The sequence below is a fragment of the Heterocephalus glaber genome, unplaced genomic scaffold, assembly GCF_053883595.1.
Source record: "Heterocephalus glaber isolate CG9 unplaced genomic scaffold, H.glaber_assembly_v1.0 deba00001504, whole genome shotgun sequence".
Lineage (NCBI taxonomy): Eukaryota > Metazoa > Chordata > Mammalia > Rodentia > Bathyergidae > Heterocephalus > Heterocephalus glaber.
In genome coordinates this window covers 27316144-27339788 of record NW_028258324.1, presented here as the reverse complement: position 1 = coordinate 27339788, position 23645 = coordinate 27316144, and the positions used below count along the sequence as shown (strand labels likewise).

Here is a 23645-nt window from a genome sequence, read left to right as displayed (position 1 = left end):
GGCTGTTCACTTTAAATCCCTATGAAGGTCCCAGAGCACTGACACCCTTTCTTTTCTTCCCCTGGGCCTGACATTCTAGAGTATCCAAGAGTAGTTTATTTAAACCATTTTTTCCCTTCCCAGTGTGTGATTATTTGAATAGAGAAAGCCTCCAGGAACTTTCATTCCCAGATGAGTCAGCTGTCATCACATTACCTAATGCTCAACTAGGGCAGGTTCAGAAGGTGTAGTCAGTGAAAATGCCTAGACTCACAGCTTTGGAACTCGAGGTCGCTGGGAGCCAGGGGCTGCCCAAGTTTCCACAACCATTGCCAAGTCTCCACTTGCTCACAACCACTAGAGAACAGGACAGGGCAGTCTTTAACAGTACCATTTTAGAAGAGGCCGAAATTTCTGGGAAAGGACTCCTTTTCAATTTTTCTCAATGAGCGCTTTCCCTATGTGTGGCGTGAATAGGCCACTAGGGGCAGAATAGTACGGGGAGAGAGGAGAAGAAATGGAGACAACACAGTACTGGCTGGAGAAAGGTGGATGAGAAAAATGTTTAATAGAAGGGGCCGCACAGACATGGGTTCTTGCCAACCACCTAGGTTCTCAAGTAACGTCCCAACACTGAAACCTTTCCTTGTGCCCAGGTAAAGATCAAAAGGATGATAAACTGGCCTTACCAAGAATCAAGACATGGTTAATAAAGTAAATAGAATATGTGGTACAAGTGCTGCCAAGCAAGTGTTGCTTTGCTTAGAAGCAATGCTGTATATGCTAAAGGTTACTCACCCTACGCTGCCTTTTTCAGTAAACTTTCTTGTTTGTAAACTTGTAAGGAAGTATATCCAATCACCATATGGCAGAAAATGAGTACACAAAAGTTTACTGCCCCTTTGTGTTGCTCTTCAATCCCTGAATCCTCAAGACAATTTGTTGTGTTTTTTTTTTTCTAGCTGCAGCTGCTTCTTTTGAACCAGTCCCAACTCTGCCCGGATATGTTCCCTATACCCATTCCCTCAAGGTATTCTTGACTCAGAAGTTACTCCTAGACTCAGCAGTACACAGACAAGTCTTCAGATCATTTCCTGTCACCAAGGCACTTTTTTTCTTTTAAAGTTATTTCCTGGTGTCTCCCTACAAACATCTAAAGTTTAATATCTTAAATCAACTCACCACATTTTTCTTTCCTTCTTCCCAAAGTAAAATATCCTGCAACCACTCCATATTTATATTTATTTCTTTGTAGGTACTCAATTTATTATTTTGAAAACTGGAAATTAAGAATTAGGTTTCTGCCTCTCTTATGTGAACTATACAACAAGGTAACTGAACAGTAGATAAGGGTGGGGTTCTTTTAGAGAAGTGTTTCACTAATGAGTAAGAAGGAATAATAAAGTAGGCTAGTGGGTGTAGATAATGATTATCAATGCTGCCAACATGACAAAATAGAAGCAACCTAATGTTACATGACCAAATATATAGTACCACTTATGAATTAATCTTGATAAAATATGAACCTGAATCTGATTAAACTTCTAGATCTAAATTATAGGAAATACAGGGGACATAGTATGCTATAGGAATGCAATCAGAAAAACAGATGTGGAAAATCTACAGGACAAAGAAGATTCATGAAAGAATTTCAAGGAAACATACAGAGAGGTATGGGGAAGCTACAGGCTAGAAGAGATCTAGAGGCATGCCAACCTAACACCTGACCCTTATTTTCATCAGATACAAACAAATATGCTATAAAAAATTTATGAACAACAGGAAAATGTGGACGTTGACTAGATCTTTTATGGTACTAAGGAATTATTTTTGAAGTAGGTATTATGATTATTTATTTTTTTAAAAGAATCTTTAGCATTTGAGATACATATGGATTTCCTTCAAAATAATCCATTGGATCATGGTTGAGAGAACAAATAATGCACAATTGGCCATGAGTAGATAATTGTTTAAACTGGGTGATAGGTTGATGAGAGTTCATTAGACTGTTTACTTTTACAAATAATTAAAATTTCCACAAGTAAATGACAAAAGAATTGTAAGGTAGCAACTGGATGAATGGACATGGAATGTAAACTTTTCAATCCTAAGAGGGTAAAAAATGAGTAAAACAATCCATTGAATAAGGCTGGAGAAGGGAAGGGTCACTTAAAGGAGAAAACACAAAATTATATGGCATAAATACATTCAAATATGCCAATAATAGATGAAAATGGGCTAAATTCATTAAAAGATGGGCTAGATTATAAAGAAAAAATCTAGCTATACACTTTTTACAAGAGAAACTCCTAAAAAATTAAAAAGAGCAAAATGAGCTACAATTTCCTACAATAATTACAGTAACATAAATTATGTTCAACAGTTCAGTATGATAAGAACTGAAATGTATGGGATAGAATTAGCAGCAAAGTGATCCCTGGTGACCTTGACAAGAATATTTTCAGTAGTGCAGTGACAGCCAAAGTCAGTCTGCACTGAGATGAACAGTGAGTGAAAGGGGGAAAAGTGGCAAAGAAGAGGAGGTAGCTGAAGAAGCAAGTGGAGAGAACACATTTTCAGTAAGGGGGAAAGGTTACTTATCATTGAGTGAGGCTGAAGAAGTCAGAAGAAATGGTGAAGTAGAAGAAATGGGGGAGACAGGAAAAAATATTCCTGGGGAAGGGAGAAGACCTAAGATGGTGATACCCAGAGCACCATGGGAATATTAGCAGCAAACAAGAAGAAAACACTATTTTCTTTTATTTCTAATTTATTAATTTGGCATTACACAAACAATACATGAATGCATATTCCAAAACATCAAACATTACATTTAAAGCTAATGCATACCACCAAACTACTGTTAACAGTTTGGTTAGTATCTTCCAGACCTTCTTTCTATATTTATGTGGTACATGAATATGTACTTGTAGAAGTATACTATACAGTATTTGTGTGTGCATGTGTGTGGCACATATTTTAACATCAATGGTATCATATGTATTACAGGTATTGCCCTTCAATCCCCCCAACCTTTTACAAACATTGTATCCTAGACATCGTTCCATTTCTGCACATGTAGGACTCATGGGTTTTCATTGATACTTAATATTTTATAATGTATATCACATCTTTTTGATGAGTATTTTGTTTTTCCAATTTTATACTATAACAAGCAAAGGTACAAATGACATTATTGTACAAGCTACCTTGTGAATTCACATGTGTTTCCTTAGGGTATATATTAAAAATTGGAATTGTTGGGTCACAGGTGTATGAATTTTAAATTTTAATGGATATTACCCAGTTGCTTTTAAAAGCGGTGGTGCCTACTTGTGCACTCACCAACAATGTATATATATGCCAATTGGATCTGCTGGTTTCTTGGGTTTTCATGTTTTCCTTATTTTGCTAAGGTTCAGCATCTCTTCATAACCTATTGTAAAACTTTTGTTTATGAAAGCATTTTCATAGCTTTCAATTTCTAAGAGTATGTGATCCAAAAGTAGATGATTCACTGGTAATTTAGCTGGAATTAATTTTTGTAAGAGATCTAAATTTATTTTTTCCTAAATGTTATGCTCTCAATACTATTTGTTGACTAATTCTTTCCCTATTGAAGTGTCATGTTTATCATCACTCAATATTTATTTCTCAGTTCTATCAGAGACTTATTTTTGGCATTAGGCACCGGAGTGACTCTTAACTTGGTTCACTGAATGGTAGCTGATTTTATCAGTCAAGATGAATGTGTTGCTTATGATACAATAGATAATTTATAACACACAAATTCTAGTCTAGATTCAAATCAGTTCCATTATCTATAAACTTAAGAGTATGAAAAAATGTGTAAACTTCTCTCAGATTGGTTTCTTTTTTACGGGACACCTTACAGGCTCAAGGTAGAGAACATTTTTGGCAGTTCCCGTTTCTACAAATGTTATTTGATGCTAAAGCTTTTTGGTGATTTAAAGTTGTCTCTGGGCAACTGCAAAAAGTTTCACATGACATGGCAATATCACTGTTGATTTACATGAACCTCTAATTTAACAAATGATATGAGGTCCACAAACTATGACATTTACTCTGAATAAATAATACGGCACTTCAGTTTTTACTTTGACACTGAACTATGAACTCCTGGAGGGCACAAATCATACCCCAGTCAACTTTCTGTCCCCTAACAGACATAGTACAGGGTGCAGCACCTAGACTGAAATAGAATTGAATTGTATTTCAACATTTCCATAAAATAAAAAAATAAACCCAAATTTCTCCAAAACTTCATTTGCCACTTTGTAGAATTTTATTTTTCTGTGTAATCTGCTATTTGATCAAGTGATAGATATTTGTATATTTTAAAGTAGGAAAACTGGAACTAGACACTGACCTGATATTACGTAGTGCTGTAGAGTGGGAAAGGACTTCCTCAGGTTTGATCTATCTATAGATGAGTTGCTTGCCTGTGCAATGATAGCAAGAAGTATGATACGGAAAACACTTTTGTACTGGGCAAGAGTATTTTACAGTTGTTACACGAAAATACTGCAGGTATGCAAAAGATTGAAATGAAAAGACATCAACTTTGTGCATGGGAAAGCTGAAGAATGGCATTTTCCTTGCTTTAAAATTGTTATTTTTCTAAGTCAGCACACCTTTTCCATTCCCTCTTTCAAAGGGGGTAACTATGGCTTAGTCTGTAAACTTAATCTGGTTCTGCGACATTAGGTTATGGGAAAATTCCTCAAACTGGCTAATTTCTTGTATAGTGCTTCCCTTTAGCATTTTAATCTCTGAAAATAGCATGTCATACCTATTTTACCCCACTAGGGAAACGGTGACATAGCACTTAATCCTACCACGTACAAAGGGAATGCATGTATACAGATCTTGGTATAGACATTCTGTGCCTTATTATAGAAATATGAGAGACAGGGATGTATTAAGGAATTTCAAAACAGGGTAAATAGATACAAACATAAGCCACAAAATAATGAACAATTACTATTGCTAGAAAACGGAGATTATTATGAAGCTTGAGGTATGAAGTGGGAGAAAAGGTCCAGTTTTGCATAAGCAAATTTTATTCTGAAGAAAGAAGTTGCTGGATTGACCTATGTCAAAGAATGAAAAGCTGAAGCTGAGAACAAACTATTCTGACGGGAACTTGCAGTGGGGCCAGTATTGTATTACCCTTTGCAGGATGCAAGGTACAGCTTTTAAGGAAAACTTTTGAAATCATGGTAATTGTTGTTACTATAAAAGGATTAAAGTTTACTTTTAGGGCTGAATTTACAAAGGCATAAAGTGACCAAGGCTTCTTGATTTCCTCCATCCTTTAGTTAAATTCTTGTAATTCCTTTAACAGGAAAAAAGACTTTTCAGTTTCAGATACATGACTTTTAGACATAAAAGGCAACTCAAGCTTTCATGTACAAGAGTTGAGGTTTCTTAATTTTTTTTGACAGGTCAAGAAAACAGGGCATCTGATATTGGGAATGGAACATTTATTGAAAAATGGTACAGATAGACCCAAGACAAACTTCACGTGCTTCACAAAATTGACTAACTTTGCCTTTTCTGGATTACTGTCATCTAGTCTAAATTACTTCTGATTCGTTTCAGCCCTTCAATCTACTTCCCATCTGCCACTACAATTGAGCACAATATCCCATTACTTAAGATCATAAATCATTCTTGCTGAGGTGAGGCATTGTCTGTGTCCTGTGCAATTGTGGCTGTTTTAATGAGCCTTGTTTATGCCCTCCTTCGAGTTTTCCAGTGCTGTTTTCTTTGTACTTGGAATGCTCTTCCCATTGGCTTGTTATAACCTTCAAGACACAGATGTCACCTTTTCAGATAGCTGCCCCACAAAGCTCTCCTGGACTGTATTTCCTGCTGCATTATATTAGTTGGCTTTTGTATATCCTTAAACTGCATCCTTAGATTGGACTTTGTCACTTTAACAGGATTTCTGAAGAGAACTGAGTCATGCCACAAAGAACCTGCTAGATAGCTTCATTTAAATTTAAAGTGACTTTAATTCTTAATTCTTCCAACTCCTTACATTTTTGTTTTTTGGGGTATGGCAAGCTGAAAAGATTACATATACTGGAACTACCTAAAATGAATTTTCTTAAAACCTAGGTTTAAAAATTGTACACATATTACAGTATCAGAAAACTGTACCTATGTCTACCTGTGATTTTCTGGTTAGCTAAAATAAACCAACAGCAACCTTATGTAGCACCTTGGACTACAGGAATTGCACTGAGAAAATTAGATAACATTCAAGACTGCCCCCACATTGGGATTTCAGTTAATATTCTATTTGAAGCAACAGACTCTAAAACTCCAAGATATAATGGAAATTAAGACCTTGAAAGGACTAATCCATTGGGGGAATGTTTAACATTTCCAAATACAAACATAACAGCTTTTCCACCTTTGTTCCTGACTTTGGAGTGCTGGGTGTGCCTCATGAGTCTAGGCTTGGATGTAACTACTTCTTTCCAAAGCTTTTCGGGGTGGGGGGTGGGGGATGGCAGATAAGGGGTATCTGAATTCTAGGGTAAGGAGAGGTTAAGCAGAGGACAAGCACAATTAACTCCGCATTTTTGGAACACGACACCATGAGCATAGTGTCATTAAACTGAAGTTTATTAGTAGTTAAGGCTTTAATATATATTGCCAAATTATTTTCTGGAGAACACAGGAAAACCTGCCTTACAACATTAAGCCCTCTATTTCAAAGACATAACAATTTGTTAAAAATATTAATTTGGATTTAAGTTACTAGAGATTAAACCCTTAGAAAGCACATTCAACTATTTTCTCTCCTTTTCTATTTTTAAAATATATAAGTAAAAGTAATTACAATTAGTTTAATCCTTGACAAATATTAATCTCTTCCTTGGTAACTATGTTTATGAAATGTTTTTCTAACCCCAGAATCAAATCTTATTTTCACAGAAATTATATCCCCTTTTTTTTGCTCTGCTGAGAATTAAATACAGGGTGGTCTTGTGCATGACAGGGAATATTCTACCATTGAGTCCTGCGACCCTTTTCTAATATTAGTTGTTGGGTTTTTTTTTGCATCAAGTATCACATTGGTAGGACTGGAAGGGTATACCTAGGAATCTGATATTACATCATTCCATCACAAAGTTTTGCATTGTTTCACCTATGGTGGCTCTAGAATCTCAACCCACATCCTAAGAGTTATTTAAGCCTATACTGTATATTTAGGTCTTTTAAATGTTTCTAATGTTATTAGAATTTTGTTCACTGGACAGTATATCCTGCAGCATAACTAGCATATAAAATATTTGGTAATCCAATGTACAACTCAATTTTATGACTTTTGTTTGTGGTTAACCTGATTAAGTTTTTACTTCAAATAGATAAAGAACACTTACCCTCTTTTACTCGGAGAGATAACTACTGTTTCTCATTAGCTCCTGATTAGCTAGCTGGCTAGATATAGCACATGTTAATTCTACAGGCACCTTTCTGAATTCAAGTAAAAGTTTTGGTAGACAAGGATTTCCTACTTATATCATTAACATAATATGAATATTGAGTATAAATATTGCTCACTATTCTTGCATTCTTTAAGTTATTTCACTTTAAAAATTTAAGGACTATCACTGTCATTAATAACATAGGTTTTCATTTAAGGAATATTTTGAACTGTGAAAATACAAATCTAGTCAGATTTTGAACACATATAGAGCCAAATATTTCAACAAAACTGCAGTTTAATTTCAGAAAATGTGTTAAAATATATTTATACATCAATTTCTGACATACACTTAATGTGTTAGTATACACAAAATGATGCTTTCTCTTGAAACTGTATTTATGAAATGTACATTTTAATTTAAATACTCAGTATACACTGCACTTAATCTGCATGTTGCATTTATTAAATACATTAAAATCTGCAATGTAACAAAACGTTTTCTGCATATGAAATTCAAAACACCATTTTAAATGAACAAAAGATGGCTCACTTCATTTTTGTTTTTATACAACTAGTGTATTGTACACTAGCTCAGCTCCACCATACTACCTGTTCGTTCTTTTTTATTTGACATTGTTCACAGACTAGTACATATTACAATAAGAGTGCTGGATAAAAACATGAGGTACGAAAGTGGTTCAAAGATTATAGGTCATGCAGATCATGCTAGACAGCAAAGAAAATTGTGACCAAGAAAAACACTAAATAAAAATACATAAAGAATGTGCATTATAAAAAAAAAAAAACAAAAAACCAAAACTCCATTACACAGCTTTGCTTCTTTGGTTACAAAGTAGGTTGAACAATTTCACAGCTTTTTATTCCCACTTGGAAAAAAAAAAGTCATACGAAATGTTGAAAAGCAGAGGAATCGTGGCAATTTCTCTATTAGAAAGTAGAAACAAATGAACAAGGTTTTCTTCATCAAAATAGCCCAATTATTTATTATATCACAATAACTGGTGACTACCTGTACAGCTGCACTACGTTATTCATACTTACACTATACAAAATTTACATTCAAGCTGGGTCTTTACTACTGAAAATAAATACCAAAGGTAAATTGCCATTAGTGTTAGAAATATGCCAGGATTCTTTTGTTCAATTATTGCCTAAACGTTTTATCAATTAAACACAATCCTGTCTTTTAATTCCTTTACTGATACTTATAATTATTCAAAAAATTAAAAGTTCTGTGACATTGTTCATGTACATTATGAAAATAGCAGCCCTGTAATAAATAAAACACAAATAAATGAAAACTTATGTAGGCAAATGTTACTGATATTGAAAGAAAAGTGGCTCTTTAGATGAACTGTTATTTATAATATGATGGGAAGAAGGCTCAAGGTAAATCCATGGGTAATAGGAAACATGGGAGAGCCACCAAAATGCTTAGAGACCCCACTCATGCGCATCAGGTAAAATGCAGACTTTGCTTGCTTTAATAAACCCCATCTATTATTCTCCTTGTGTACTGCTGACATAGAACTGGATGTCAACAGTGCTGCATGACATCTTGGAGGAAAAGCTCTTGTAGAATGATTGTCTAATACTGAAAAGGCCAAACACACAACCAAAGCATGGCTAACTTGCTTTCGTATAAAGTGGAGGAAAAGAACACCAGTGGCACACAAGGATAGATTGCTTTCTGTTTTTTTCCCTTAATGAGGCTTAAGAAAGCTTTATGCAGAGGAGACATTCGGCTGCTGTGGAGGTTGCGTTGGCTGTGGAGGCTGTGCTATCACTGCTTGCTGTTGAGAAGTGCTACCAGGATTGGCCTGTTGGGCTGGGAGTTGGGATAACTGATCATTGTTTGAAAGAGATTTTAACAGTGCATTTTCTCGTTCAAGTAAAGAGTTTCTTTCAACTAATTCTTTTATTTGTTCCTTTAGAACTTCCACTTCTTCTCTTACTGCATACATCAAATGGCTTTTCACCAGATCCTGTGAAAAAGAAAATTAGGAATGTCAAGAAGAATGAAAGGGAAAGGTGGAGCTACTTGATTCTAGTCTACTCTGTGCCTTATAAGCACAAGGTGTTTTATATTAGATTTCTGCTCTTGCTTTTAATGTTTCTGCTATATTCTGACTTATGGGAGATGGGTGGGAAAAATCTAGTTTCCACCTATAGCAGCAAGTCCAGAATTTTCAAAGTTTAAAATGATTTCCCCCAAAATATTTCCTCCCTAAATGGTCAATTATAAACCTAGAAGCTCCTAACATAGTGGTTGATGCCTGTAATCCTTGCTGCCAGTGGGGTGGGGGTTGGAGGAATCCAGAGTTCAAGACCAGCCTGGGCAATATAGCAAGATCCCAGTCTAAAAAGGTTAAACTTAGAATTAAAAATAATAAAAGCTTAAAAGGACATTTTTAGATTTTTACAGCTAGAGAACATAGCAGTGATACTCTAATATTCCAATGGAAAGGTCTCTGGTAATGAAATTAGTCATGGCTCGATTTTAGAGATAAAATGACCTGTAACTTCAACTTGAAAGTCTGATTTACTTTTTTCTCATAGTTTGAGAATGAAAGTCCTTATAGCTTATTTATACTTTAAATAACCTTAAGTCAGTATTTTATGTAATATGAACAAAATATTTTTAAGGGAACAAAAAAATTGACAGCAACAGGGAAACAAGAACTAGAAACAAGCCTAATGATTGGAGCTCAATGAGGCAACACTTGCAATGACCAGAGGATAGAGGATGTTGATGCTCCACTGAGAACATACTGCTTTAATCACATATGGCTACTCCAACAGGCCTGTATCAATGGCAATGCATAAAATGTGAGATATTCAAATGGGAAAAACACTCAAATGACACTTCCAGACTAAAAATTCTCAATGTTCTAGGAATCTCCGACTAAATCTCATCATCAAAAAATATAATCTGGTCAACTTTGTTTAAAGGAATTAGGCACTTGGTATTCAGAATTGATAAAAACAAAGTGCTTGGGCCAAGGATGTAGCTCAGTGGCGCCAGCACCTGCCTTGCAAACACAAGGTCCTGAGTTTGATACCAGGTACCAGAAAAAAAAAAAAGAAAAGTGCTTCATACCACCAACAATCTATGAAATGAGAGGACTATAAGCTTTTACTTACCATTGCTTGTTCTATTTTGTTGTCAATGGCTACACCACCTCCCCCAGATGCACTGGAAAAAATTAGAATATTTCATTAAGTTATTCTAAAAAACATTGAATCTGCCTTTCAACTCTTAAAAATATTGTAGAAAACATCTGTTTTACTTAAAAACAAATATGATAATTTAAAACAGCTTATTAAGTTATTCTCACAATTTCAGTATTCCGACCTCTAACTTTTAAAATGCAGGTTTTAGTAAATGGATGACTTCTAAAAATGTTTGTAGGTCTAACATTTATAATTTGCATAAAATGGACATATGTATGCTACTTTAAAAGTAAATCCCAATTTTACTCCGGTGTTCCTCCCTTAGTATTCTGAAAGGGATACATTTTGAATGACCAGCACTTTCTCATTTCTTTTTTTTTTTTGGTACCGGGGATTGAACTCGGGACCTTGCGCTTGTGAGGCAGGTGGTGGAACCACTGAGCTAATAAATACCCGGCCCCAACCCTCTCATTTCTTAAGCTTCATTAACCAACTATATATTTGATTTGCCTTTCATGTAGAAATCCTAGTGGTTATTTCATTAAAACTCAGATGATGACTTTCCTTTTACACATTTCATATTTTAACATCTTATAGAAATGGCTTCTAAAACTTTTGGCAGGGCTTATTAAGGGATTCAATATTTTGGGAGACGGACATACTTTAATTGTAGATTACTTGATGACAAAAATCATGTAATAAAGCTTTTGGCTTAGTTTTTCCTGAAAATAACTGAAAGTAGTCAATTCACTAAGTACATCCTAGATTTAAGTATCACCTTAGCATTTGTATATTATCAGAAAGTTTAATATATAATTGGTGGTTCATGTTTTCTCCCATGCACTGAGTAGTAAGAGTAAGTAAGCAAGAGTCTATATCCTCTTGTTGGTGCTTTTATAAATTCTGAAAAACAGAACTAGGTTTTTTAAAAAATTATTTTTGCAAAGGAAAACCTGATACCTTACTGTTTTAACAGAAGAAGACACTCAATGTTATATAAGAAATAGAAATATCCTGGTCAATGCAGTAGTGCCTTTTAGATTGTAACTAAATTTAAATAATTTCCTCCAAAAAAACCAAATAAGCTTGAATTTAGCATTTAAAATAAATCCAATTACAATCATATTATAGGAAAAAGCAAAACTCACAATATCAATGCAGCAGTGAGACAGGTTGTCTTTTCATGCTGTTCTTTTTAAATTTATCCCAGATGGCTCCCTCCCACACCTTTTCCTCCCAGATCTTACTATTATCACAAAAGATCACTTGAAACCTCAATGAGAAGACACAAGGCCAGATAAGAACATCCACTTCACAAGTTTAAATCAGTGAAGGGTAATGTAACTTGATTTCACATTTTAAGAAATCTCTTTTCATGAAAACTTATTTGTTTTTTTGTAGCAACTTCATAGCTACTTGTCTAAATTAAGAACAGTCCAAATGTCTTTTCCTTTTCCCAGTGGACATATTTTGACTACTTTGTCTTCTGTCCTCCCCCCTATAAAAATGCCAATTAACAAAGCAACAAAGTTGAGGAAAATATAAATGAATGTCCACTTTATGGCAGACACACACTATGCTCCTGAGAACACAGGCCTGAAGAACATTCTCATTTTACAAATGAACAAACTGAGGCCAATACCAAGAACAAGATTCTTACCCAGACCTAACATGAAAACACACACCTTTTCTTCCGTAACAGTAAGAATGTGGAAAAAAATCAACTACAGTATGTATTATGACCTAAAATAAATACTGAGTTGTACAAATGATGAAGAGTGCTTTAAGCATTAAATGTCAGTTGTGAAACCATAAATACGGATCCAAAGATTAAAACCATGTTCATAACATGCCATTTATCTTATCTAGCACATTCCCAAAAGAAGTTCAGCTCTGAGAATATGGGAGTCAACTTCTTAGAAAAAGCACTTGTTCAGTGATCTTTGAACAGTATACAGTCAGTATAATCTGCCTATTTGGCAAGAACTAGTTTGTTAGAAAGCTAAAGATATCTTAAAATTGTATGTATCTCTAAGTAGAAAACTAAAAAAAAAATTACATTGTTTTACTCAAAGACCCTTCTAATGTTTCCAGTTAATCATCTACAATCTTCATTCCCTAATTCCCCAAATAAGAGATAATATTTTGCCTATTCTCTAGGAAATACATTTTTTTTTTTTAGGAACAAAGTCTCACTGTAGTTCAGGCTAGCCTTAAATTCATGGTGATACTCCTGCTTCAGCCTTCTAAGTGCCTGGACCACCAGTGTGCACCACCATACCTAGGCTTGTTTGACTTTTAGAGCATAAATTAAGACACTAAGTTGCTGATTACAAGTAAATCCAATAAATCTACAGTTTAGCAAGCCTATAAAGGTTAAATACAGTAAGTCCCCAATTTACAAACAAGTTTCGTTAAGTCAGATTCATTTGTAATCCGATAAAGTGAGTTGTATCTTATACAGTACACCTGTGAAAGCTCGTGACTTGAATATTTTTAAGTTGGGGACTTACTGTGTAATTTTTAAAAAATTCACCACTCTTATGTAAGAGGGAACTAAAAAAATACAACTTAATACTACATTTAAGTGCAAATAACAATTCTCCTTTCAAAAGAGTCTAAAATCAATATAGAATTATCTTTGGCCAAATGCAAACCTCTATAGTTAATAAAATATTAGATGAAGTTAACAGTAAATTAGGCTAAGAACTAAAAATTTTATGTATTCTGATTACTGACCATAAACTCTACTAATGTACAACAAATAACCTTCTAAATTTCATAACCAAAGAACCCCACAAAAATGCCCCATGAAGATTAGTAGTAACATAAGTGATTTAAAAGCTGTCACTCAAACCAAGCAGGTTTAAAGAAACCAGTCTTACAAGGGTGTGACTAAAGCTTTAAGAAAATATTAAAAGCTAAACTAAATTATGTAATGTTTGGTATTTGCATCTTTCACAAAAACTTTGTTCACCAATACCCTTATATATTTTATATTCATATTATTAATTTAAGTCAAATTCCTGGCCAGAAAAAATAAAAGTTTAGAAAGGAAAAAGGGTACATGTGGACTGTACTATAATGTCAACTTCCTGGTTAACAGTGTATGCATCATGTAATTATGTTTTCTTGTTGGGGAAATTAGATGAAGAGTGCACAGGCTGTTTCTTGTGAACCTACAATTATTTCAAAATAGAATGCTTATTAAAAAGATTGATATGGTAAAAAATTCAGAGTATTTGTAGAAATGTATGCAATCGGTGCAAAGTTCCTTTCCTACCTCAGACTTACCCTTTTGTCCAAAGTTGACTATACTGTTTTGTATGAAAGGAATTTTTAAAAACCCCATAAGAATAATAATTTCATTATTAAAGTGGGAAAGGCTTATCTGTTAACTATACTCCTGAAAATTTAGAAAAATCAAAAACTTCTTGAATAATCCCCTAAAATATAAAGTATTTCTGGAAGTTGGTAAGGCCAGAAGCCCAAAAGAAAAATGAGAATTCACACTGATGGTTCATAAGGCATAAATAAAATATTTTAATCATAATAAAAATACAGATTAAATCTATATATAATACCATTTTCCAACACAGATGCCTTTCCCTCCCTTTCTATATCTATTTATCTATACTGGTGTTTTTTTTTTTTTTTGGAAACAGCATCTCCCTAAGTGCCAAACTGCCTAGGCTGGGTTCAAATTTGTGATCCCCCTGCTTCAATCTCCTAGAGTGCTGGGATTACAGGTATACACCACTGCACCTGTCTTTATTTACTCTTTGAACCATCAATCCTATACCTGAATTTATTCTATAGATATGTATATATGTGGGAAAGTTATTACTCATTACAGCACTGTTTTTAACACCAAGGCTTCTATCAACAGGGAACTGGTTAAATGAATGGTGGTATAGCTGTCCATTCAATTGAAATATATATCTATAAAAAACTATGAAGATCCTTTTTTATGTATTGAGATAGGAACAGTGTATAAAAAATAATGTATATCGTATTTGCTTGTGTATGTACATAACTAAACTGTGAAAGAATACACACACAAACTAAGAATGTGGTTATATGGGAAGATAGGCAAATGCAGGACAGAAATGGAAGCAAGATTTCATGGTACAACTGAAAAATACTATGGTGAATGTTAATTTTCTTAAAAAAACTGTATTATAATAAAAGACACATTGCCATTAATCCTCTTCAAAATACTTGCCCTTGCTTTAAACTTATCCCATTGTTCTTTCCACTTTCTGAAGCAGTTCTAAGTTCTCTTTTGTGTCTTTAGGTGAGTTGTTGTGGCTGCCTCAATATTCTGAACCGATTAAAAACATTTACCTTTCACAGTCATTTTGGCTTTAGGAAAGAGCTAGAAATCACATGGTGTCAGATCTGATGAATAAGGTGGATGAGGGCACATAGAAATGTGTTTACGGCCCTGACTTCCATGCTTTTTTTTTTGAAGCAAAACATTTATTGGTACATTTTAGATATACATAATAATAACATTCATCATAGGGAATTTGGACCTGTACATGATACACTTTGCTTCTTTTTTTCCCATTTTCTCCCTCCCTTCAACCCCTCTTCCCCTCATTTACAAAAATTGTTTCCATGTTTTTCTTCTATTCTCTTTTTTTCTTGTCTTGTCTTTTCTTCCCTCCTCCCCCCTCCTTTGTCCTCCTCATTTGAACATTTCTTCCATTTTCCCAATATCAATTACACATTTTGGTCCTTACTTCCACTTTTGGTTTCTCACATCCGAGAAACAACGTGGTATTTAAACATTTGTGTCCCGTTTATCTCACTTAAAGAGTATGGTCTCTGTTGGTTGGCACTTGGTAGCAGCATTAACTGTGTTTATAACAACATGTAAACAGGCACTCATTAAAGAGGATTTTCAGAACTGTTTCAGAGAGTAACAAGAATGAGAGTATGTGTATTAAAAGTGACGGAGAGTATTCTGAAGGGGATTAATGACAAAGTGTCTTAATGTAATAATTAAAACATTTTTAAACATTCACCATATACTTTCATCACTCCATGTTGGAGAATACTGAAAAACACATTACAAAATGAAAATGACCCATGAAGGAGTCATTATGTACTTATACAATGTAAACACAAGACATGAAAAAATGGCAGGCAGGAAAAGTAACAAGAAGAAACAAAAGGGAGAAGGGAGGAAAGACGTGCCAAGTCTACTTTCTCTAGGAATTATTTTAAAATTCTACAATCAACATAAGTGATATTTGTGATTAATAAAACTCATATCCTTGATTTACAGCCAATTATAACCACCCAAGAATAAGGTACCAATGTTTACATCTCCTAGTACAGTTATTTCTATTTATTCAAAGTTAATCTATTAAGTAGTAAAAATCTGTGGTATCTGACAATAGGCTACATAAATGTACACAATAAAAACATTACATTAAAAATGCATTCCAAAGAAGGTGCAGATAAAAATTGAGATTACTTTTTGTATATTTCTAAGTTAAACTATTTTGAGGGAATCATCCCGAGACTGTCAGTAAAATTCTGATATACAGTAATTACTTTTTTCTTACAGATTTTTCTACAAGAAACTTAATGTGAAAGATGGCTGAACTAAAATTCCTTCTATTTAAAACATCAAAGTTAAAGATACAAGAATTCAGTTTGGAAAAATTGAAGACTGACAAGTAAAATCTGCACAGCAGTATCACTATTACAATCAAAACATTCCAAATAACCTGAAAAGGTTAATTAATAGCCTGTTATTTCAAATTAAACACTTAAATGTTACTAGACCATGGAATCCTATCTACTCAGGATAAATTGGCAGGATGAAAAGATTATTTTCTTCCTCTGAGTCATACTGAAATAAGAGTGTGAGAAAGGGGTAGAGTACTTACAATTAGAATAGGCTTTCTTGAAAGAGATTTCACTGTACTGTTTACATAGCAGCAACTGGGTAATCTGATGACAGCATATTAATGGGAAGTGAAGGATACATACCAAGGGGTCTAAACCCAAATTTAAAATATGACACTACAATGCTGAAGTACTTATTTCTTGAAGACCAGGAAAATAGTATACTATTGACAATTACCTATACTTAGACTGGTACTGAGACATACACTGGTACCTCAAAGAAAAAAAAAGGGAAGAGGCATTAGAAAGGAGTTCAAATTTTTCCAACTGATTTCTAGTACATAACACCCAACAAAAAATAAATAATATAATTACACTAGAAAGGAATAAAGTGGAATGTATATTCTAAAACCATTCCTTTCATCTGCTAGAAACTGATGGTTAACCAGCTTCAAAAAACATCAGAATTTAGTGATTGAAGTAAATCTTACTCTAGTAAAAAAAAAAAAAAAATCTGTATTTTCAATACTGACTTTTAAAGGGTCCTCTTCTTTCCCTGAAGAGGAATTAAGGAGAGATAAATCCAACAACAAAAATTTTTTTTTCTGGTACTCGTGATCAAACTCAGGACCTCGCGCTTGCGAGGCAGGTGTGGCACCACTGGGCTAAATCCCCAACCCCCCAAATTCTTAATATATTAAAAATACATTAGAGTTTAAATAACTTCAGCTGGGTTAAGAAAAAGATAGCAAATGAAGAAAAAGCCTTTTAGGGAAAGAACTATGATTAATAGCTACTTTACAGAAGAAATCAAGTCTCCTTTAAAAGGTTAGTAATAGCATTCCTTTCCTTGATTAAGAGGAAATATTATTTTCATCCACGTTATATGAGAAATTTTCATGGTTTATGAAAAATTAACTGTATGAGAAACTTAAGTTTTGTTTGAAATGTGGATCCCAGTGAGAAATACAGAAATATTGCAGAAAATAGGTCTGTAGAACTCCAGAACAGTCTCTGGCATAAAAGTCTAGATTTAAGAGTTGGTCAGGAGATGGCAGATGGCTCAAATTATTGGAGAAGACAAAGTTATTTAAACAGTGAGAAGATGGCAGGCATGATGGTATACCCCTGTAATCCCAGCTACTTGGGAACCTGAGAGAGGAAGATTACGCCAAGTGTTAGGCTACCACAGGCAACTTAGTAAGACCCTCTGACCCTCTCTCAAAAATAAAAAAAATACAAAGAGCTGGAGCTTAGTAGTAAAGCATTTGCCTAGGATGTATGAGATCCTGGATTTAACGCCTAGCATGGAGGTGAGAGAATGCAGAGTAAAGCAATAAGTGGGGCCAAAATACTGGAAAAAACCAATCTGTCAAGAGTTATGGAATAAGATGAGCTTGGGAAAAAACTCTTTAGGAATACTATTTATTCCTTTTATCTAATGGCCTCACATTTGCTTCCTCTTTCTCAAACATTCTAAATATTATTTCTTTCAACTAAACGGTTTGTTTTGTTTCGTTTTCTTTTTTCTTCCATTACTGGGGATTATAGCACTGGACTACATGTCCAGCTCTTTGAAAAAAATTTTTTTTTAAAATTTTGAGACAGATCTTGTTACATCACTAAGTTGCCCTCACTGGGCTTAAACTCGTGATCCCCTTGTCTCAGGCTCCCAGAATTCTGGGATAACAAATGTGTGCCACCATTCCTGGTTTAAACAGCCATTCTTGAACAAATTCTCTCAAATCTCATTTCTACAATGAAGATTGACTAAAGGAAAAACAAGACTGTCTCTTTGTATACCAACAGCCAAATACCAGTAAAGAGCACATCAATAATTTCATCATTTTACAGCTAATATTTTCATTTATATCTATTTCTTGAAGGTATAGAGAAAGTCTAATTCTTTTTTTTTTGGTACCGGGGACTGATTTCCGGACCTTGCAGTTGTAATGCAGGCAGCGGAACCATTGAGCTAAATCCCCAGCCCTAGAAAGTCTAATTCTTGATAAAGTAAAATTTATCAGGGTTACATAACAGAAAATCAATTTTGTTTCTAGGTTATTAAATAATTCTGCTTTGCTACTTTACATCTCTTCCTAATCTGTTCTCAAAGTTTAGGGATAGTAACAAAATGAAAGTTTTCAAGGGACTATTTCAATGTAGGGTTAAACCCAGAAGAATACGAGTATGATGAGGGTTTTTTGGGTTTTTTTGGTACTGGGGATTGAACTCAGGACCTTGCACTTGCCAGGCGGGCATGGCATCACTTAGCTACATCCCAGGCCCTATCATGAGATTTTTAAATTGACAATTGCTTCTCATTTAGACTGAAGATCATCACTCCTTAAAGAAATGAACACAATATTGGGAAAAATTTTATCTTTATTTTACTTTTAATAGATCAATGTTTTACAGTTGAGACAGTTAAAAAGTTTATATTGACTTAGTTCTGAACAATTATCTTCAACAAATATAAAGACAGCATTGTGAATATATGCCCTGAAGAGTAAAGGTGTCTGGTCAGTTTACTACCACTTGGTTTACATCCCTTTTGGGTTCTACTTCACACTGCTGTCAGACATTCTGGGACATAAAGAGCTTGCCTCTCAGCAGTAGTCTGTTTTTAAATCTGAACTCTACCCATTTACTAGTGGGGTAACTCTCATAAGTAGTGGGGTGACTCTCACAAGTTAATATATATTGAAACCAGTCTCAGCCTCATTTGTAAAATGAGGTTGCAGTTGTATCTAACTTAAAGGACTATTGTCAGGATTATGGGAGGCTCTTTATAATAGTAAACTTATACCTCAATTAGTTCTATTATTTGGATCAATTTGGACTTTGACACTTTATAAGATCTACTTTTCCAGTGTAATGTAAGTTACAAATGAAAAGAGTTGAGCTCCTGAGGCAGTGAGGTATAAATAAAAACCAATTATGTATTATAAAACACATTTTGTAGTTATATCTCACCCAAAAGAATTAATCCTGTTATAATAAATATATATGGTTTTTGGTACTTAGTCTAATGTTAAAGACTAATTTTTGACTTGAGATTTAAATTTTCAATAAGGTCATTAAACATGGCATTCCTGTTTATTGAACATTAATATAATTTACTGATCCTCTTTAGGCTCTCAAAGTTTCATTGCTTAGAATAAAATTCTTAACTTACTGTGGGAATTTTTTCCAAAGCCCACGTAATTAATTTAATTCAACACAGAAATTTCCAAAAAAAGTATTTAATTGAAAGTGTCTCAGGCTTCCTTTAAGTTACATGAAATTTCAACAATCAATATTATTAGAAGCAAACAAAAACACTGGGATGAAGTGTTGCTTTGCTTTTAAAGCACTTACTATCTTAGTGAGTCACTGCTTTAGAATTGGCTAATTAAAAAAAGAGATTCTGGTGTCAAATAAAGAAAAATATAAAACAGCACCAAGATAAAGATCTGAAGAGTTATAAGAACTTTTTCACTCTAGCAGATTGTATTCAATAGACACAGTGTCAGTAGCAAAAAGTTTTTAACAACTTTTTCTCATTTCAATCTAGATCCAAGTCTTTGAATTCTAGGTAATAATTATCTATCTAACAGTAAATAAGAATTTTACAAGTTTGTACACATCAGTTTGTGTAAAATCTTTTATGATGAATTCTTCACTTACATCATGACCTGAAATTTATTAAATTTATTTATAGTCCAGAGATAACACTGTGATCTGATGTGGTATGTCTCACCTACATTCTCTTCAGTCCTCTTTTTTTCTTTGTCAACTTTTAAAAATAGATGAAATGCAAAAGAATATTTTTAATCCCATAAGGACATAAGTTTTCTACCTTTTTGTTTTTTTTGGAAACACACAGCCTCTTTGGTGTTACTGAAGGCATGGGTATAAAAAGATACTGCTCTATCATAATGAAAATATACCGCAAGGGTGATGCAAAAGATAAGGGGCTCACAGTTGAAAGGTGAGAAGAGGAGGATGATGGGGACTGCGCTTATCAATAGTATTCAGCCCTCTGATTCTTCCATAATTTTTATGTTGTCTTCATCAACTTATTTTTTTTTTTTTGGTACTTGGGATCGAACTTGGGACCTTGCGCGGCAGGCGCCAGAACCACTGAGCTAAATCCCCAGCCCTCATCAACTCTTACCTCTTGAATTAAATCTTTAAAATAGAAGTATTCATCAGGGTCTACTTATTATAAAACTTCATCTATAATATTGAACATATTATTCAAAGAAAAACAGTATAACTTACAATATTTAATATATTATCTAATTAGTTTTAAATTTTTAAATTATTTATTTATTTATATGGTCCTAGGGATTGAATTCAGGGCCTTATGCATGCTACGCAAGTGATCTCCCACTGAGTTACATGCTCAGCCCATAAGTTACATTTTATAACCTGTGCATAAGCTGATGTTATTAGTTCTTAGTATGCTAGGACAGTGATATGAGAAGTTAACTAGCTATTTAAATTTTAGAAACTAATAGAATGCTGTCATTGGCATATAGTAAAAATGGGCTGATGTCAAGAAACTTTTTTCTTCTTGGTAAAGGCAGCTTAAACAAAAAGCCAAAAGGCATTTTTGTTGTTGTTGTGGTTTTATTAAACAAGAAGAAAGTACAGTGGTTTCTCTATGACACAGGTAATTCAAGTAAATAAAAAATTATACCAGTGAAACCTGGCAGTTCCATATACTGATCCTCTTGATGACAGAAGACTTCAATGGGAAATAAAACTAACTTTTAAAAACTAAATGATCTTTTGGATAAAAATCTTGATAAAGATAAAACTTAGAAATCATTTATAAATCTAGTGAAAGTCTTAATTATAAAATCATATTTTATAAATACCTATCTATAAGTCCTCTTAACTGCTCAATCTTACTTGCCATTCAATCAGAACTGAATCTAAAGGGAAGTGAAAGAAACAAAAGACCTAAAGCTTGCAGGTTTGGTCAGGTCAGATGAAGACAGGCCAAACTGCCATACCTTTAAGCTTGAGCTATGTGTACTGCATTTTTTATAATGGTGGATCAGAGCAAGCATAAATAAAAGTATCCCCTGAAGTCCTCGGATCATCACTACAATCAATAAAAATTAAGAAATGGGGAAGATATCTTCAAAATCTGTACGTTACTAAGTAATGTCTCCTTATCTGTTTTTGGAAAAAACCTTTAGAACACATTTGTATTACCTCAGATGGCTTATATGACCATTAACAGATAGCAAGAGAATGTATCTAGTTCTGTATTTCCACAGAATTTGTAGTATAACAAATATCCTTTCATTTGCTTCAAGTGGTGTTAAGTATCTAATTTTCCTGCTTCAAATTTTAAGATTCTCTGTTGTACAGAAAGGATATGAAGTAAAAAAAGAAAAAAAACCCCCAGGACTCCAAGGTAAACATCACTGGTGGTGTCAAATGGTACATCACAACTTGGAAGGTCCACTGTAGACATGATTCGAGTGGGGTACAAGTGGTTTTTAATAAATGACCACTAAAGTCACTTCCAACTCAAAGTTATAACTCTAGGATCAAAGGATAAGCTGAGAGGTGGTAATGAATAAAAGGGCTTTAGATCTAAAGTCATACCAAGGTTTGAATTACAACTCCATCACGTTTAAGATAGGACTTAGGCAGCCTCTTTATTCAGCCTCTCTAAAGAATAACAGGACCAGTATTAGGATTCAGTGAAATAAAGCATGAGTGTCTAGCAGATGGTAAGCAAGTAATATGTTACCTATATACTTTGTACTACTAAGGTATGGTGGCTAAACCCTAAATATCATGAAACACTGACTTAGGAAGTAGGTGATCTGGTTTCTACATAAGACTCTTGTCTGTAATTGTCTGACACTCTTTGCAGATACCAAATTTTGTGATGCTACATCCTAGAGAGATTTTAATGTATTTAAAATATATCCCGAGTTTATTAGCTTACAGTTTAAAGCAGAAGGTATACAATTTATGGGTATGGCAACTGCCAAGCTACAGCAAGAGTGTTTCAGGAGCAAATAATCAGTATCTAGGGTCAGGAAAATAAAGTGTATTAGAGAAAATGCAACAGCTTGGTAGAGAAGAAAAAAACCAAAAATAAAAAGTGAAAAGTGAAAAGAACAGTAGATATAGTTAATTACATTAGAAAAATTCAAATAATAGAAGGTCATTGCACTTCTATACAAAAAAGGATAGTAGCCTGTATCGGGGTGAGAGAGATGAACAAGCTGAAGAAATACTCAGTAGGTACACCAGCAATATACTGGACCCCTGAAATTTTCAGGGGTTATGTTCTTAGAACAGCTACAAATTGTGAAAAACTGAATTTCAGATATGGTCAGAAAAATGCCTATTTTTATATTTAAACCCTAAATATGCTATGTCTCCCACAGTTACATAATTTAATTTAATAAAATATCGTATTAAGCCTTAGAAGGTGCAGGGCATTTTTTTTTTTTTTTTGGTACCAAGGATTGAACTCGGTTCCTTGTGCTTGTGAGGCAAGCGGCAGAACCACTGAGCTAAATCCCTGGCCCTGGTGCAGGGCATTTTGATGGCATCACATGGATTTTAGGGCTTTAAGAAGAAGAAAGAGAACACTACAGATAGGTACACACTATACAGTGACCCATTACAATGCAGGAATGCTGATGCAACAGCCTGAGATGGTTACAGGGCACCAGCCAATCAGCAGTAAGGAGAACTGAATAACGCTACTTGCAAACCTCCTGACCAAAACAAAAACAAAAACAAAAACAAAAACTGTGGAGGTTATCTGCGGTTTTTGAGAAACTGCGGGAGTTTCCAAACAATCATTAATTAGGTTCTAAGGAAAAATCCACCAACCAAGGCTGAGAACTCTGAACCCCTTTGTGATGAGAAATGAAAGGAATTTGAATGCAAGAAGAAATGTCACAGGGTGGAGGCACCAGTCCACATCATCTTAATAGAATCAAGAAAATAGGAGAGTCCAGACAGCATCCTGAGGATTCCAATATTTAGGATGACAGAAAGAAGGAAATGCTTGAGGGTCTGAGAAGAAACTATCTGTGAGGCAGGAAGAAAAACGGAAAAGGATAGTATCAGATGTCAATCAAATATCAGTCCAAAATTCAAAATTTAT

At 34.2% G+C, this 23645-nt stretch overlaps 1 protein-coding gene across 3 annotated transcripts in view; it reads right to left on the bottom strand.

The window, feature by feature from the left end:
• Nucleotides 1-2722: 2722 nt before the first annotated feature.
• The window catches only part of Tsc22d2 (TSC22 domain family member 2), a 48982-nt gene continuing 28059 nt past the window's right edge, over nucleotides 2723-23645 (bottom strand). For 2 of the 3 annotated variants that reach the window (XM_021253032.2, XM_004834448.4), the window contains 2 exons: nucleotides 10613-10664; nucleotides 2723-9453 (listed from right to left, as the gene is read on the bottom strand). In XM_021253032.2, coding sequence (XP_021108691.1) covers nucleotides 9193-9453; nucleotides 10613-10664 — 313 coding nt within the window. In that variant the 3' untranslated portion in view covers nucleotides 2723-9192. The remainder of the gene's footprint in view (nucleotides 9454-10612; nucleotides 10665-23645) is intronic. The other variant, XR_002392562.2, reaches the window with a different exon arrangement.